Source organism: Schistocerca piceifrons, chromosome 9, assembly GCF_021461385.2.
Source record: "Schistocerca piceifrons isolate TAMUIC-IGC-003096 chromosome 9, iqSchPice1.1, whole genome shotgun sequence".
In the NCBI taxonomy this organism is placed as follows: Eukaryota; Metazoa; Arthropoda; class Insecta; order Orthoptera; family Acrididae; genus Schistocerca; species Schistocerca piceifrons.
Window position 1 is genome coordinate 27,976,699 of NC_060146.1, and position 14,238 is coordinate 27,990,936.

General features: G+C 36.9%; 1 protein-coding gene across 1 annotated transcript in view; it reads right to left on the minus strand.

The window, feature by feature from the left end:
• The window catches only part of LOC124717290 (zinc finger protein 771-like), a 199,979-nt gene that overhangs the window by 139,122 nt on the left and 46,619 nt on the right, over window positions 1-14,238 (minus strand). The window contains exon 4 of the mRNA XM_047244103.1: window positions 6,932-7,036. Coding sequence (XP_047100059.1) covers window positions 6,932-7,036 — 105 coding nt within the window. The remainder of the gene's footprint in view (window positions 1-6,931; window positions 7,037-14,238) is intronic.

Consider the following 14,238-nt stretch of genomic DNA (forward strand, 5'->3'; position numbering starts at 1 on the left):
CTCTTCTCTCAGCAGCGGGAAAAGTCCTTGCCCACATAATTAACACCTGGTTAACACACTTTGCAGAAAAACTGCTACCAGAAACCCAGTGTGGCTTTCGCCCAAACAGAGGCACAGTGGATGCCATATTTGTTGTCAAACAAATGCAAGAGAAAAGCTTAGAGCAACATCGGCCTTTGTTCATGTACTTTGTAGACCTGGAAAAAGCTTTTGATCGTGTCCCACGGGAAGCTCTCTGGATCATACTAAAGAAAACTGGGTGCCCTGACAAAATTGTCAGTTTGATTCGGCAGTTTCATGAAAACATGATGGCAAAAATCCGCCATGAGGACAAGCTCTCAGAACAGTTTCCCATGACGTGTGGTGTAAAACAAGGCTGTGTTCTGGCTCCCACACTCTTCTCACTTTACTTCGCAGTTGTTATGAGAGACGCGACCAAAGCCTGTAGTAATCAATTAGTCTCGACACAAGGACAGACAAAAGTGTCTTCAACATCTCTCACCTCAGAACAAAAAGTCGCGTAACCAAACTATCCATCTTAGAGATTCTCTACGCGGATGATGTATGCATGATGGCTAATTCTTGCGAAACTCTTCAGGCTTACATAAATCTGCTAAATGTCTCCTGCAGAAGATTTGGCTTAGCCATTAGCATCACTAAGACGCAAGTTCTCAAACAGCCACTTAGAGGTCTTAATGCAGATGACTCCAGTATTGAGATAAATAACAAACCCTTGCAAAATGTGTCAAATTTCAAATACCTGGGAAGCCAAATTAGAAGTCACAACAGCCTGACAACGGAAATCGCAGCGCATATAGCCAGCGCAGCCTCAGCCTTCGGTAAGCTTAATGACCGAGTATGGAAATCACATGATCTCAAACTACAAACAAAAATTGCAGTCTACAAAGCAGTAGTATTATCCACCTTACTCTATGCCTCGGAAACCTGGTGCTGTTACAAAGCTGACATTAAGAAGTTAGATAAATTTCATCTTCAATGTCTGAGATCAATTCTGCGCATCAAATGGGAAGACCATGTCCCAAACACGGAGATTTTGCGCCACGTGAAACTGGCTGGTATTGAAGCTTTAATAATGAAACATCAACTGAGATGGAGTGGTCACATAGTACGCATGGATGACAGTAGGCTACCTAAAGCGGTGTTCTACTCGCAGCTCTCGTGCGGGAAGAGGAGGAAAGGTGGTCAACACCTGCGATATAAAGACACCATTAAACGCCACCTTGCAGCCTATGGCATTCCAAGCAACCATTGGGAGGAGCTAGCATTGCGCCGATTGGAGTGGCCATCAACTGTACATAAGAGCATCGAACAATTTGAGAAAAAGCATCTAATGAACCTGGATGCTAAAAGAGAGCTCCGAAAATCTCAGCTCAAGCCTGTCTACACGTATACTTACAACTCTGCTGGTCAACTTCACTGTGCTTCATGCAACAGGATATTCAAAGCGAAATTCGGATTCGCGAGCCACATCCGAGCCTACCACAACAAGGACAGAGAAGACTGATGGAGTCGCTGTAGCCGGACACGGCGAGGAGGACAAAAATTTAAAAAAGCACCCAGGAATTTTGTATCTTCAACTTTCTGTATTGGTTGATCTCTACATTTTATGTTAATTTCATCGAGATTACTTTGTGATTTATGGAACCTCATATAATGAGTTTTATTTACATTGAGTGAGAGACCATTTGAGGAGAACCAATTTAAGATGTCATTAAGAACAGTATTTGTAATTTGTTCAAGATTGTGATCTATCAAACCGTCAATTAGAATTGTGGTATCATCAGTGAACAGGGTAAATTTGCTGTCTGTCTCAGAACAATGAGGAAGATCATTAATGAAGATTGGAATAGCAGTGGGCACAAAACGGAGCCTTGAGGTACACCACACGTTATCGTGCCCCACTCAGAAGAGGCAGGTTCTCCAGAAGAGCCATTTAGCATTACAGTCTGCTTCTGATCCTTTAGATATGATTGTAGCCACAAGCCAACAGTACCACCTAAACCATAGTATTCTGCCTTTTTCAAAAGAATTTAGTGGTTTACACAGTCAAAAGCTTTCGTAAGATCACTAAAAATACCCACTGGAGACTTTTTTTGTTAATGGTTTCCAAAACTTGGTTGCTGAAAGAGAATATTGCCTGGTCAGTACAAAGACCATCATGAAAACCAAACTGATTTTTGCTTAAGATAGTGTGGAAGTTGAGATGATCTACAATCCTCCTGTGCATGAGTTTTTCAAGAATTTACAAGAAGGTAGTTAATAGTGATATTGAGCGATAGTTTGTTACATTGTTTTTATCACCTTTTTAAAAGAGAGGAATAACTACAGCCAATTTTAGTCTGTCAGGGACAATCCTTTCTTGTAGGGGTGTATTGTATATGTTGTATAAGACGGGACTATCAAATTTATAACAGTGTTTCAGTATTTTACTAGAAATATTGTCCACACCAGCAGAATTTTTATTTTTTAAGTGTCTAATTACTCTTATGACTTCGCTTACCGTAACTTGAGGTATATATAACTGTGGGATATCTGTTGCTAATAGCTTTCTGTAGGAGGGACAATGATTCTTCCATAGGACCATTACAGCCTGTCTTCTCTGCTGCTCTCAAAAGTGGTTATCAAATATTTCTGTAACCAACTCAGGTTTCTTTGTGATACAGTCCCCTGTTTTAATCTCTACCTGAGACATGTTCCTGTTTTCTTACCAGTTTCCCTCTTTAATTACATTCCATATAGTTTTAATTTTATTTTCTGAGCTTTCAATTTCTGATTTTATGAACATACTTTTATATTTATTTATAACCTTCTTGAGAATGTTACAGTAAAGTTTGTAGTGCTGTCATTTCTTTGGACCATTACAAGTCCTGAGAGAACTGTATAACATCCTCTTTGTTCTACAAGATATTATCCGTGTAGTGAACCAAGACTTCTTGGCATTGCCTACATGACTATTTCTAACTACTCTTTTTGGGAAAGATGGACTCAAATAAAGACATGAATTCATTTAAAAATGAATTGTACTTTTTGGTTACATCTGTTTCCCTATAAACTGGGCTCCAAGACGCATGAGTTGATTGTTACCCTTCTTTCTTTATATACATGTATGTATACATAAGAAGTGTCACATATCAAAGCATATAATGTGTGAATCTACCCAGATGTACATATATCCTTATTCCCCTACATCCCTTGGCAGTTCTGACATCATTTCTGGTTTCTAATTCGTAATTCTCCTGTTTGTGTTTAAGTGTATTTTTGTGTGTACGTAGATGAACATGGAAGGAAAAGAAAGGCAAGTACTCAGATGAGAAGTAAGAAAGGAAAAAGTAGAACAGGTTGCTAAGATCAAAGAAGTGAAAGAAGATAGCCCCAATGACAGGAAAACCCTTCCCACCCCCCCTTCCCCAGGATCCCTACTTCACCAGTACTTGAGTTAGAAGCCGGAGGAGGTATTATGTTAAATGTCTCCTACAGAACGGACATTCTCACCTTCACCTTACTATAGCATATTAGCTGTTTAGTTAACCACATTACTATCCTTTGCACACACACAATACTCTAATCAGTTTTTGTCATCTCAATATCACTCTGTTTAATTAGTACCCTCATATTATACTTTCCATGAATATAATATTCTATTTGTTTCATTTCATTTCTAGAGATCACTGTTTACCTCTGATCCTCTTTAATCAGTATATCTTTTAGTCATATTCCGGTTTCATATATACTAAACCTATAGGATAGCTTAAGAATTCAAGAATAGATTACAAAATAGTTCAAGATTTGAAGGGAATTTGGTACAGGAAAAATAGTACAGAAGAAATACCGAAAACAACTAGGAATCCGACAGTCATCACTCCGCCCATTAACACAGAATGTTAACGTCCCTGGAAGACAAATGTGACTCTGTCCAGATCCCAAGAATCTGACATTAACCTCACTTGAGCAAATGCAGACCAGTAATTCACATTACATTTTGTGTGAAGGTCTCCCCACAGCAAAACAATTACCACTTTACTAGGAAACACAACATTAAGTAAAGTTATTTCATTTTCTACTTTGTCACAGACAAGTTTGAATTCTTCGCACAAGTCATCCATAACCTTGCTAGCATCATTAAGTTCGGAAAAAGCAACCACTGAAATGTTTCCAGAGATTATACTCTCAGTAACTTCTCGATCTTTAATTAGTTCAAATGGTTCCGCCAAACTACTTACATTTATAATGTCAAAGTTGGCTATTTTTCCTTTAAAACTTCATCCTATATTAACTACTCACAAACTAACAATGCATGTAGTAACACCTGGGATTTTCAATTGAATAATCAACATTACTTCCTTAGGTTGATCTCTTTCAAAATATTCATTTCCTGTCTTACGGAATTAAATTTAACATTACATACATTTTCACAAAATTTTAATTTTCCACTAAATTCAGATTCTACATTATTATATTTATCTTCAATATCAATTCTAGTTTTTTAGCTAAATTCTGAAATTGCTCATCCTGTCTCTGGTTAAATTCGGTAAATAGTTGATTAACATGTATATTCAAAGAACTAGAGTCAAATTCAGTTTTTAATAAAACTATATTTGCTGCTTGAGTGTTCAAGGTTTCACTTTAATTACTCAGAATTTCACTCTGAGCATCTAACCTTTCACCTAGAGTGGCTGAATCAGCCTTCTCGTCATCCAACTTAGCACTTTGGTCATCTACTCTAGCACTTCGTTCTTGTCTTAGAGTGACTGAATTTGCAATCAGTGCATCTAATTTTTCATTTAAAGTTGCAATTTGGGCATTTTGAGCTTTGATTAAATTCACTACTTCAGACCAATCTGACATTTCCCTAGTCACTTTAATGGCCGTGGCTGGTTCTGAAGTTTGTTGCTGTTCTTGATCCACAATTTTATTGATCTTAGACCTAATAATCATCTAGAAGAAAATTCACCACTGAGTACAGTATCTACATTAACAGTTTATCATTCAACCATCGCCTCAACTTTACCAAATAATTATTGGTTTTTGCTCACCTGTCGTAGAATCTAGCTGCGTTGGTGAGCGGATGTGTAATCAGCGCCAGGGGACGGCAGTGGCACCGGCGGCGTCAAATGTTGGTTTCAGTGTCATCGTCGGCGAGTGGAGAAGGAGTCAGCACTGGTGAGCAGCATCTGGCGCAGTCGTCATCGGTGGCTGGTTACTGCGTCGGCGTCAGCGCAATGTATGTGCGTGAAAACTGCTTACTCTCCACACCCAATCTTCTTAGTCGAAAATTTGGCGTCTTCACTTCTGTCACTTTGATTGCCACAATCTAATGTTTTTCGTGACAGAAAATAATATATTCTTATTTCTGTTATCTATTGATCACATATATGAACTTTAGTGTCAACGTACTCGTCGGTTAATGATGTACTAGAACTACTATGCACAGCAAAATTCTCTTCTTAGAGATATAAATGTCTTCGTCATCTCACTCGTATCTCGAGGTTTAGAAATATTTAAGTACATTGAGACATAATAGTTGGTTCGAAAACCATGTGAAAAAATGAACATGCATCTTGACTTCTTCAAGTCCAAGAAATGAAGTGAGTTAAAAATATAAAGAATATTCCATAATTATTCCTTGAGTTTTCATCATGCCTTCTGTGGCGATGGCGGCAAACACTTGTCACCGTCAGTGACTCGCCCCTCTTACAGTCTTCTAATAACAAACTTCCGACGTGCACATAGAAACAGGTGGATCGGTAGAAATGTTCTCACTCTCCCGCACTCGTACCTAAAATAGCGGGTGTTTGAGATGGTGGAAGGCTGAGTGTTTCTAGAATTTACACCGAAATTCTTGAGGCACTACAAGTTATTGTGTGATCCTTGCACGCAAGAGATTTTGAGTTTGATTCTTGTCATGTGCTTTGAATTTTTTTTATGTTTTTAATCTATATTGAAATGACTGACCATTATTTTCCAATTGCTGTTATTTCTCCTTCCTACCATTCCTTTTCCAATTGGAACCTCTGTGAATGTGATTTTAATAATAATTATTTACTGATTTCAATTTATTTCTTTCTCTCTTATCATATTCTATTTCCGTTCATGTTACTGCATCCATTATGTTTATTCCTCATTTTGCTGAATCTTCTTTTATGTAGGCTATGATCCCTTCTTTTGTTTTAATCTTTATCTGCATTACTTTGTACACAGTACAGTAAGAATTTATGTTTTAAATGTTTATGTGACAATTTTCATTAAAAATAATGGACATCTACCAATGAGAAAAACGTTTTTGACACCACTGCACAGTCCATACAATAGATTCGTCTTTTGTTTTTAACCAATAAATCAGCAGTTTTAAATGTGTAAATGCTATGACAGATAAATAAAAATAATGAAATTTATATGCAGAAAGATTTCAAGTGGAAAACGAATGATAGGAAGAAGAAATGAGAGCAACTGACAGTTAACATGCTGATTAAAATGATGTGACAATGGAATAGAAACAAAAAAACTGCATTTAAACCAATTAACTGAATAAAAATAATGCTTACAGAATTTTCGATAAGATTTAAATATAAGAGATTTCAATGCAGCTGACAAGATTTGAACCCACAACCTTTTTCATGTGACATCCTCACGATAATCACTACACTATGAAAATACTTTGATTAACATAACTATTTTTAAAGCCATAGAACATCACGCCAAATTCCAAAATATTTTTTCGTCCATTTCTCACAAACAAGAGACCACCAGGTTGAATGACTACAGGGTGTGATACTTTGGACCTTAACCTACATCACTGTTTCAAGAAGTCGAACCCTCTCCTCATTAGAAGCCTTTGCCGAGGCACAATTATACATGACACGTGGAGTGCCTGAATAATAGAATCGTCGTGTTACAGAGGAACGTGACTCACCTCCCCGTCATCATTGCTCCCTGTGTGCCCCTCATTGTCCTCATTCTCTGTTTTGACAATATTGAATGTACTGGATGTAAGATGGTCTTCTGAAGATGGACATTCCTGAAACAGTTGAAAGAAAATAACCTTTAAGGTGAGGCATGGAGAGCAACAAAATTTCAAGCAAAATCACAGAGAAATTATCAATCCACTTCCCTGGACTTCCATGTCTAACAAGTGTCTTTGAATGAAATGATTAGAGTTATAAAGGTGGCACTATACAGGCATTATGTAGCAAATTTATACTGTACTGTCAACTAATCTTCAGGGATGTAGTTCAGATGTGTCAGAGTCCTGTGTACTTGGAGAAAATTCAGGCTGTAAAATATATAATTATTGCAACACAATCATAAATGCCCTATTAATGTATTAGGCTGCTGTAATAATAAAGGTAACTTAAGTAAATGTAACTCATGCAAAACAGTAATCCAACAAAGGAATATCACCTTTAAAGATGTTGCATTTAAATGCACCATACCTCAGAAACAAACTCTACATATTGCAAATATTCATAAAGGAACAGTAACCACAATTTTTAGTATTAACTCAGATGAAAGTCCAGGGAAATAATATATTACCAATTAGAAGGCTACTTATTAGCAAACAGTTCTTGCAGCCAACGCCATGAAAGCAATGGTGTGACAGTTTATGCCAGAAAACATGTAGCAGTTTAAAAAAATTCCCTTCTTTAACACAATGCCACAGAAGCAGGATTCAAAATGAGTGTTGTGCTCCACAGTGACGACAATTAGTTAATGAAGCATGAAGTGTCCGAGGCATATCACCCACCAAATGATGACATCATGTGGTTTATGGGTACATTTACCAGGGTAGTTGGTCTGACTGGCCTTAATAATTTTACTACATTTCATGATTTTAATACGGATGCAAGTTCACCTTTTAAATATAGTAAGCTCAGACACTACATGAACAGACACACAACTGTAGTTTACATTATCTCTAACATTTTTGCTGATTGTGGCATAATCTATTTTAGTGTTTGTGTTCATGTAGTGTCTGAGCTTACTATATTTAAAAGGTTGTGAACTTACACCTGTATCAAAATCATCAAATTTAGTAAAATTATTAAGGCCAGTCAGACAAACTACACTGGTAAATGTATCAATAAACCACATGATGTCATTATCTGGTGGGTGATATGCCTCAGACACTTTATGCTTCACTAACTTAGATTTTCATTTTTCTGGTCACTTTTGTCAGGTGATAGAGCATCTCAATTCAGCTGTACCAGAATTAACAAAAGTTGTAATGCAAAATAGAATCCTCAAACATTATCCTTAAATACAAACTAGCAGAGAAGAAATGTAATTCTTTATACAAGGTGAAAAGGTCTGACGACAAATGGAATGAGTTCTACTCACCTTTGTTAAAGCATGGTTCTGCTGCTGCCCTGTTAGAAACATAGTAGGTAGTTAAACATTGCCAAATTTGAAGTAATTCTCGACAAACTCCTACCACATCAGATTAGGCACATGCAGAGTGTACACGGCCTACACTGGTTTATAAAGCTACTACTCTGTAGGTTTTAAAGAAAAATACAAGAAGTCTATCATTTTAATGGATCCATGCAATGAAACTGGAAGTAATAAATAAATTACTGTCAGTCCAGAAAATCCAGCACCTAATGTTGCTGACAGTGGTTTGACACCAATTCACATGGATGTCAACATAATGCCAGGTCACAGCATATGGTGGTTATTCACACCACGCCACATTGCTCAGACACAAAGGATAAATGGATACAGCAGTGGAAGAGACAGCCATGGTGTGCTGACAGATTTATTTGGTGTGCATGGATGACGATGAAGAATACAGCTATGAGGAAACATGCTGTGGATCACTGGTCCCCCCCACCCCCACCCCCTTGGTGCTTCAGAAGGCCTCTCACAGCCAATGTCAGTGTCAGTCACAAGATTTTTCAGAACTGAAGGTTTTTTTTTCCTTCTCACTGGAAGATTACAACTTCCTTTGGTTGGACAGGAAGTGCAAGAAGTCAAAATACATGCACCGAGCTGACTGCCTTCCATTTTAAGCAGAAGTTTTTCATACATTTCAATACAAATATCTTAAGATCTCTCTCTCTCTCTCTCTCTCTCTCTCTCTCTCTCTCTTTTCCTTTTTTTTTTTTTTTTATCAACATGTAATGCACTTTTGGTTGAAAATTTAAATATGTTGTTTCATCTTGAATTTAGTGAAATTTGTATTCTTGTTCACCAAAACTGCAGCACCTGTTCAATACTCCTTTATTAGTACAACTGGCTTTGAAACACTAGTGTTGCATCATCAGGTACAACTGAATAAGAAGAAAAACAGATTGTAGGAAAAATTAAAACTTTTTCACAAGAGTTCCAGTGAAACAAATGTGTAACTTCAATGATGGTTAGATATGCAATACCCAAAATAGACAGTCCTCATGAGAATCCGATAGGCAGTACACAGAATACTCACATTCAAAACATTACCAGCAAAACCTATAGATTATTTAACATCTCCATCACCATCATGTTGTATTAAAACCTCTTTGAAAGGAACAGTAGTCAAAATAAGAATGACATACCAAAAAGAGACGGCCATGGTAAAAGCCTCAAGTTCTACAGAGGAACATTGACAACAATAAAATAAAAATGTCTCAACCACATCAACGACTGGACAAAACTCAAGAAAATCTATTGTATCATGCTTACCCAGAGGACAATATCATGTGGGCCTTTGAAATGTACAGTACAAAACAGTTCTAAATCATATAAATTGTAATTAAATAATGAAACCCATAATGAAAATAAGATGGGAGGAAGACAAAATGAGTGGCTAGAGAAACAAATAGAATGATAAAAGTCCTGAGTCTGATGCACCCAACATATCACAGCAAGAGCCAGCATGGGCTATGATATGTCGGGCACATACGGTTATCCTACCCTCTCATTTGTTTCCCCTTGTGACTCGTTTTGTCTTCCACCATCTTATTTTCATCATGGGTTCCGGTATTTCACTGCAGTTTATATGATTTTAGAACTTTTCTAGTACCGTGCACTTCAAGGCCCTGCGTGAAGATATGGTTATTGTCATCTGGGTAAGGATGATACAATAGATTGTCTTTAGTTTTATCTGGTCCTTGATCCAGTTGATACATTTTATTTTATGTTTCTCTGTGTTCCTTTTTAGAACTGACACATTTACCACAGCCATCTCCTTCATTCTGCCACCCTTATTTCAACTACAGTTCCTTTCAGGACATTTTAATGCAACATGACAGAGTGATGGGGGTGTCAATCTCTATGTTTCAATGTTAACGACTTGAATGTAAGTATTCTGCTAACTGCCTAATCAATTCTCTTGAGGGTTATTGCCCATTTTGAGTATTTTGTCTCTAATCATCATTGAAGTTACATATTTATTTCACTGGACCTCTTGTCAAAAGGTTTTCAAGTTTTCCTCCAATCTGTTATTTTCTATTCAGATATACCTGATAATGCAACTTAATTGCTGCAAAACTGGTTGTACAAATGAAGGATTATTCAACAGCTGCTGCAGTTGTGTTTAAAAATAATGCATTCTTACAGCTGTGGTTGCCCACAATACAAAGTGTGTTGCTATTCAAATTTGACTAACTTACATTCCATAATAATAAGTAATGGGTGATGAGTACTTCACTGTTTTAATGCACTGTTTCGTGTTGTTTAAAAACAGGTCAGTTGTTATGAAACAGAGCTTGGATAATTTTATTTAATGTATACTGGTAATAGCTGCAGGAGAGCAATTAACAAACCATGATAGACGTATGAATTTATATAAGTATGGAACAGTCTCTAAATTGTATGAAAAAAAGCATTACATTTTGTAAGAGAACTTCATGTCAACATATTTTAGAAAAATTCTGAGTAATATGCCACATGTAGTCTGTTAAATATTGCTTAAGCATAATAAATCTAATTGTAAGAACAAATTCTAATAAAACTAGAAGTAGACTGACTGGTGAATGATTATAAAGATGATCGCTGTTAGGGCCATGTAATTTATTAACTCTTGCCTAATCTTTCATTGGTGCCTTATTTGTGCTTGGTCAGACTGTTTTAGATGGGGTCAGTGTTTGTTCGGCTCATAATGTATTGTTCACGTTTCGGTGATTTGACGGTTTACTGTAATAAAAGCTTGAAAGTAAGTAAATACTTTTATTCAGTTGTTTACCTAGGCACCAAGATCTCAGGACAAACTCATCCCCTGAATAAGATAAGTATAATTTGAATTGATAATGTGCCACTCTGAAAGTAATAGTAGGCTTCAGAAGGGTTAGAAATACAGAAAAGAACAAAATCGTTTAAATTCTACTCCTGACTTTTGAATGCACACAAATAAAATGTCCAAATAAATAATAGTGATTTACATATGAAACTGGCTCCATATTTAGCGGAATGTAAGCAAAGTTAATTTCTAACAGGAAGAAACTAGAAAGGTGCAGAAACGTCTGAAGATAGTGACTGAATTTAAAGTAGCAGGAATACTGTTAACACCTTAACTGCCAATCCCATCCACTGATGTGACACATATATAGGAAATCGTGTATATTGATGGGCCCTATGAGTCTTAGATTTCACTGATTCCTCATGCACCTAGTGAATGTATGCATTCATCGAAATACAGTAAAAAATAAGAAGATGCCTCTGTTTAAACTCATAATGGTATGGTGGGCAAAACTGCCAATAGGCAAAGTCTGATGACACTCGCAGACCTAGTTCAACTGGGTGTCAACTGGACAGGCTATCTACAGGAAAACACTTCCTGAAAAAAAATGTTACCACCATGATATAAAACATGAATCCAGAGAATATGCAAAGTATGCTTAGCCAGATAAAAGTAACATGAAATGTTGTAACTGAAGACACAACATACCAGTGCAAAAAGTACAAGTCACAATGCACAAAGAACCATGTCTGAGAATGTATCATAAAATTTACTATGTAAAAATAAAGTGTGAAAATTTATAATTAGGGTTTTAGCATGTTACTTTTTAGTCAGTGAAAGTAAAATAATAGATTATGAGAACTAGAACAGTTACCACCCAACCCTCTACTTCAGTAAATTTTTGCTAAACATTCCTTAAAAATACAAGGGAAAAAAATTAAACATTACAGAAGCTGGAGACAGGTAATACAAGTGAAGTAGTTTTAGCTTTAACAAAAGGTCAGCATCAAAGTAAAGTGTTGGCTACTTTCCTTAATAAGAAATATTGAAAACTGATAGAAACGGCTTGCATTCTAAAAAGCCACAAGGTTTACGTGACCACAGTCAAAGTGTTAACTGTAGCATCAGAAGCAAGAAGATTAAATTATGAACAATGAAATACACATTTTCCTCATAACTATACGAATCTGTGGCTCTGGCCAGTTATATGAAAAGAAAATATTTTACTCACATTAAACGTGCAGTGACTAATAAATAACCACCATTTTTGCTTCATGGCTTTTTAAAATAAATGCTGAACATCTGATCATTTTGACATTAAGAAGTGAAGAAGTAGTCATCCTGGAAGTTGGTTTGAAAAATAATTTGCTTTAGTGTGCATTGTCCTGTTGCCTCTCTTATCCCTGCACCTTCTTTAGGTTTCAGAATTGGTTTACCCAGTTTAACATGGATTTCACGCAAAAGTGCCACTTGACTTTTCTTCAATGACAAATCACTGCCAAACGCAGAAAATATGATAAATGACAGAAAGAAATCCCAGACTTGAATTTCAGAGGCTACCACTTACCCACTGCCCCAACTCTTACCACCAAGTATAATATAGTTCATTACAACTTAGGTTTACAGTCCAGAGACTGTTTTGATGCAACTCTACATGCTAATCTCTCTTTACAAATTTTACAAATTCTCCACACACACACACACACACACACACACACACACACACACACACACACTCACTCACTCACTCTCCCCCCTCTGTTACCCAACTAACAATTCCTTGATACTTCAGTATGTGTTCTCTCAAACCACCTCTTCTTTTAGCCAAGGTGAGCCATAAATTTATTTTTCCCCAGTTTAGTATTTCCTGATCAGTTACTTGATGTTATTGTTGTTGTTGTGGTCTTCAGTCCTGAGACTGGTTTGATGCAGCTCTCCATGCTACTCTATCCTGTGCAAGCTTCTTCATCTCCCAGTACCTACTGCAACCTACATCCTTCTGAATCTGCTTAGTGTATTCATCTCTTGGTCTCCCTCTACGATTTTTACCCTCCATGCTGCCCTCCAATGCTAAATTTGTGATCCCTTGATGCCTCAAAACCTGTCCTACCAACCGATCCCTTCTTCTAGTCAAGTTGTGCCACAAACTGCTCTTCTCCCCAATCCTATTCAATACCTCCTCATTAGTTACGTGATCTACCCACCTTATCTTCAGCATTCTTCTGTAGCACCACATTTCGAAAGCTTCTATTCTCTTCTTGTCCAAACTAGTTATCGTCCATGTTTCACTTCCATACATGGCTACACTCCATACAAATACTTTCAGAAAGGACTTCCTGACACTTAAATCTATACTCGACGTTAACAAATTTCTCTTCTTCAGAAACGATTTCCTTGCCATTGCCAGTCTACATTTTATATCCTCTCTACTTCGACCATCATCAGTTATTTTACTCCCTAAATAGCAAAACTCCTTTACTACTTTAAGTGTCTCATTTCCCAATTTAATTCCCACAGCATCACCCGATTTAATTTGACTACATTCCATTATCCTCGTTTTGCTTTTGTTGATGTTCATCTTATATCCTCCTTTCAAGACACTGTCCATTCTGTTCAACTGCTATTTCAAGTCATTTGCTGTCTCTGACAGAATTACAATGTCATCGGCAAACCTCAAAGTTTTTACTTCTTCTCCATGAATTTTAATACCTACTCCAAATTTTTCTTTTGTTTCCTTTACTGCTTGCTCAATATACAGATTGAATAACATCAGGGAGAGGCTACAACCCTGTCTCACTCCTTTCCCAACCACTGCTTCCCTTTCATGCCCCTCGACTCTTATAACTGCCACCTGGTTTCTGTACAAATTGTAAATAGCCTTTCGCTCCCTGTATTTTACCCCTGCCACCTTCAGAATTTGAAAGAGAGTATTCCAGTTAACATTGTCAAAAGCTTTCTCTAAGTCTACAAATGCTAGAAACGTAGGTTTGCCTTTTCTTAATCTTTCTTCTAACATAAGTCGTAAGGCTAGTATTGCCTCACGTGTTCCAACATTTCTATGGAAT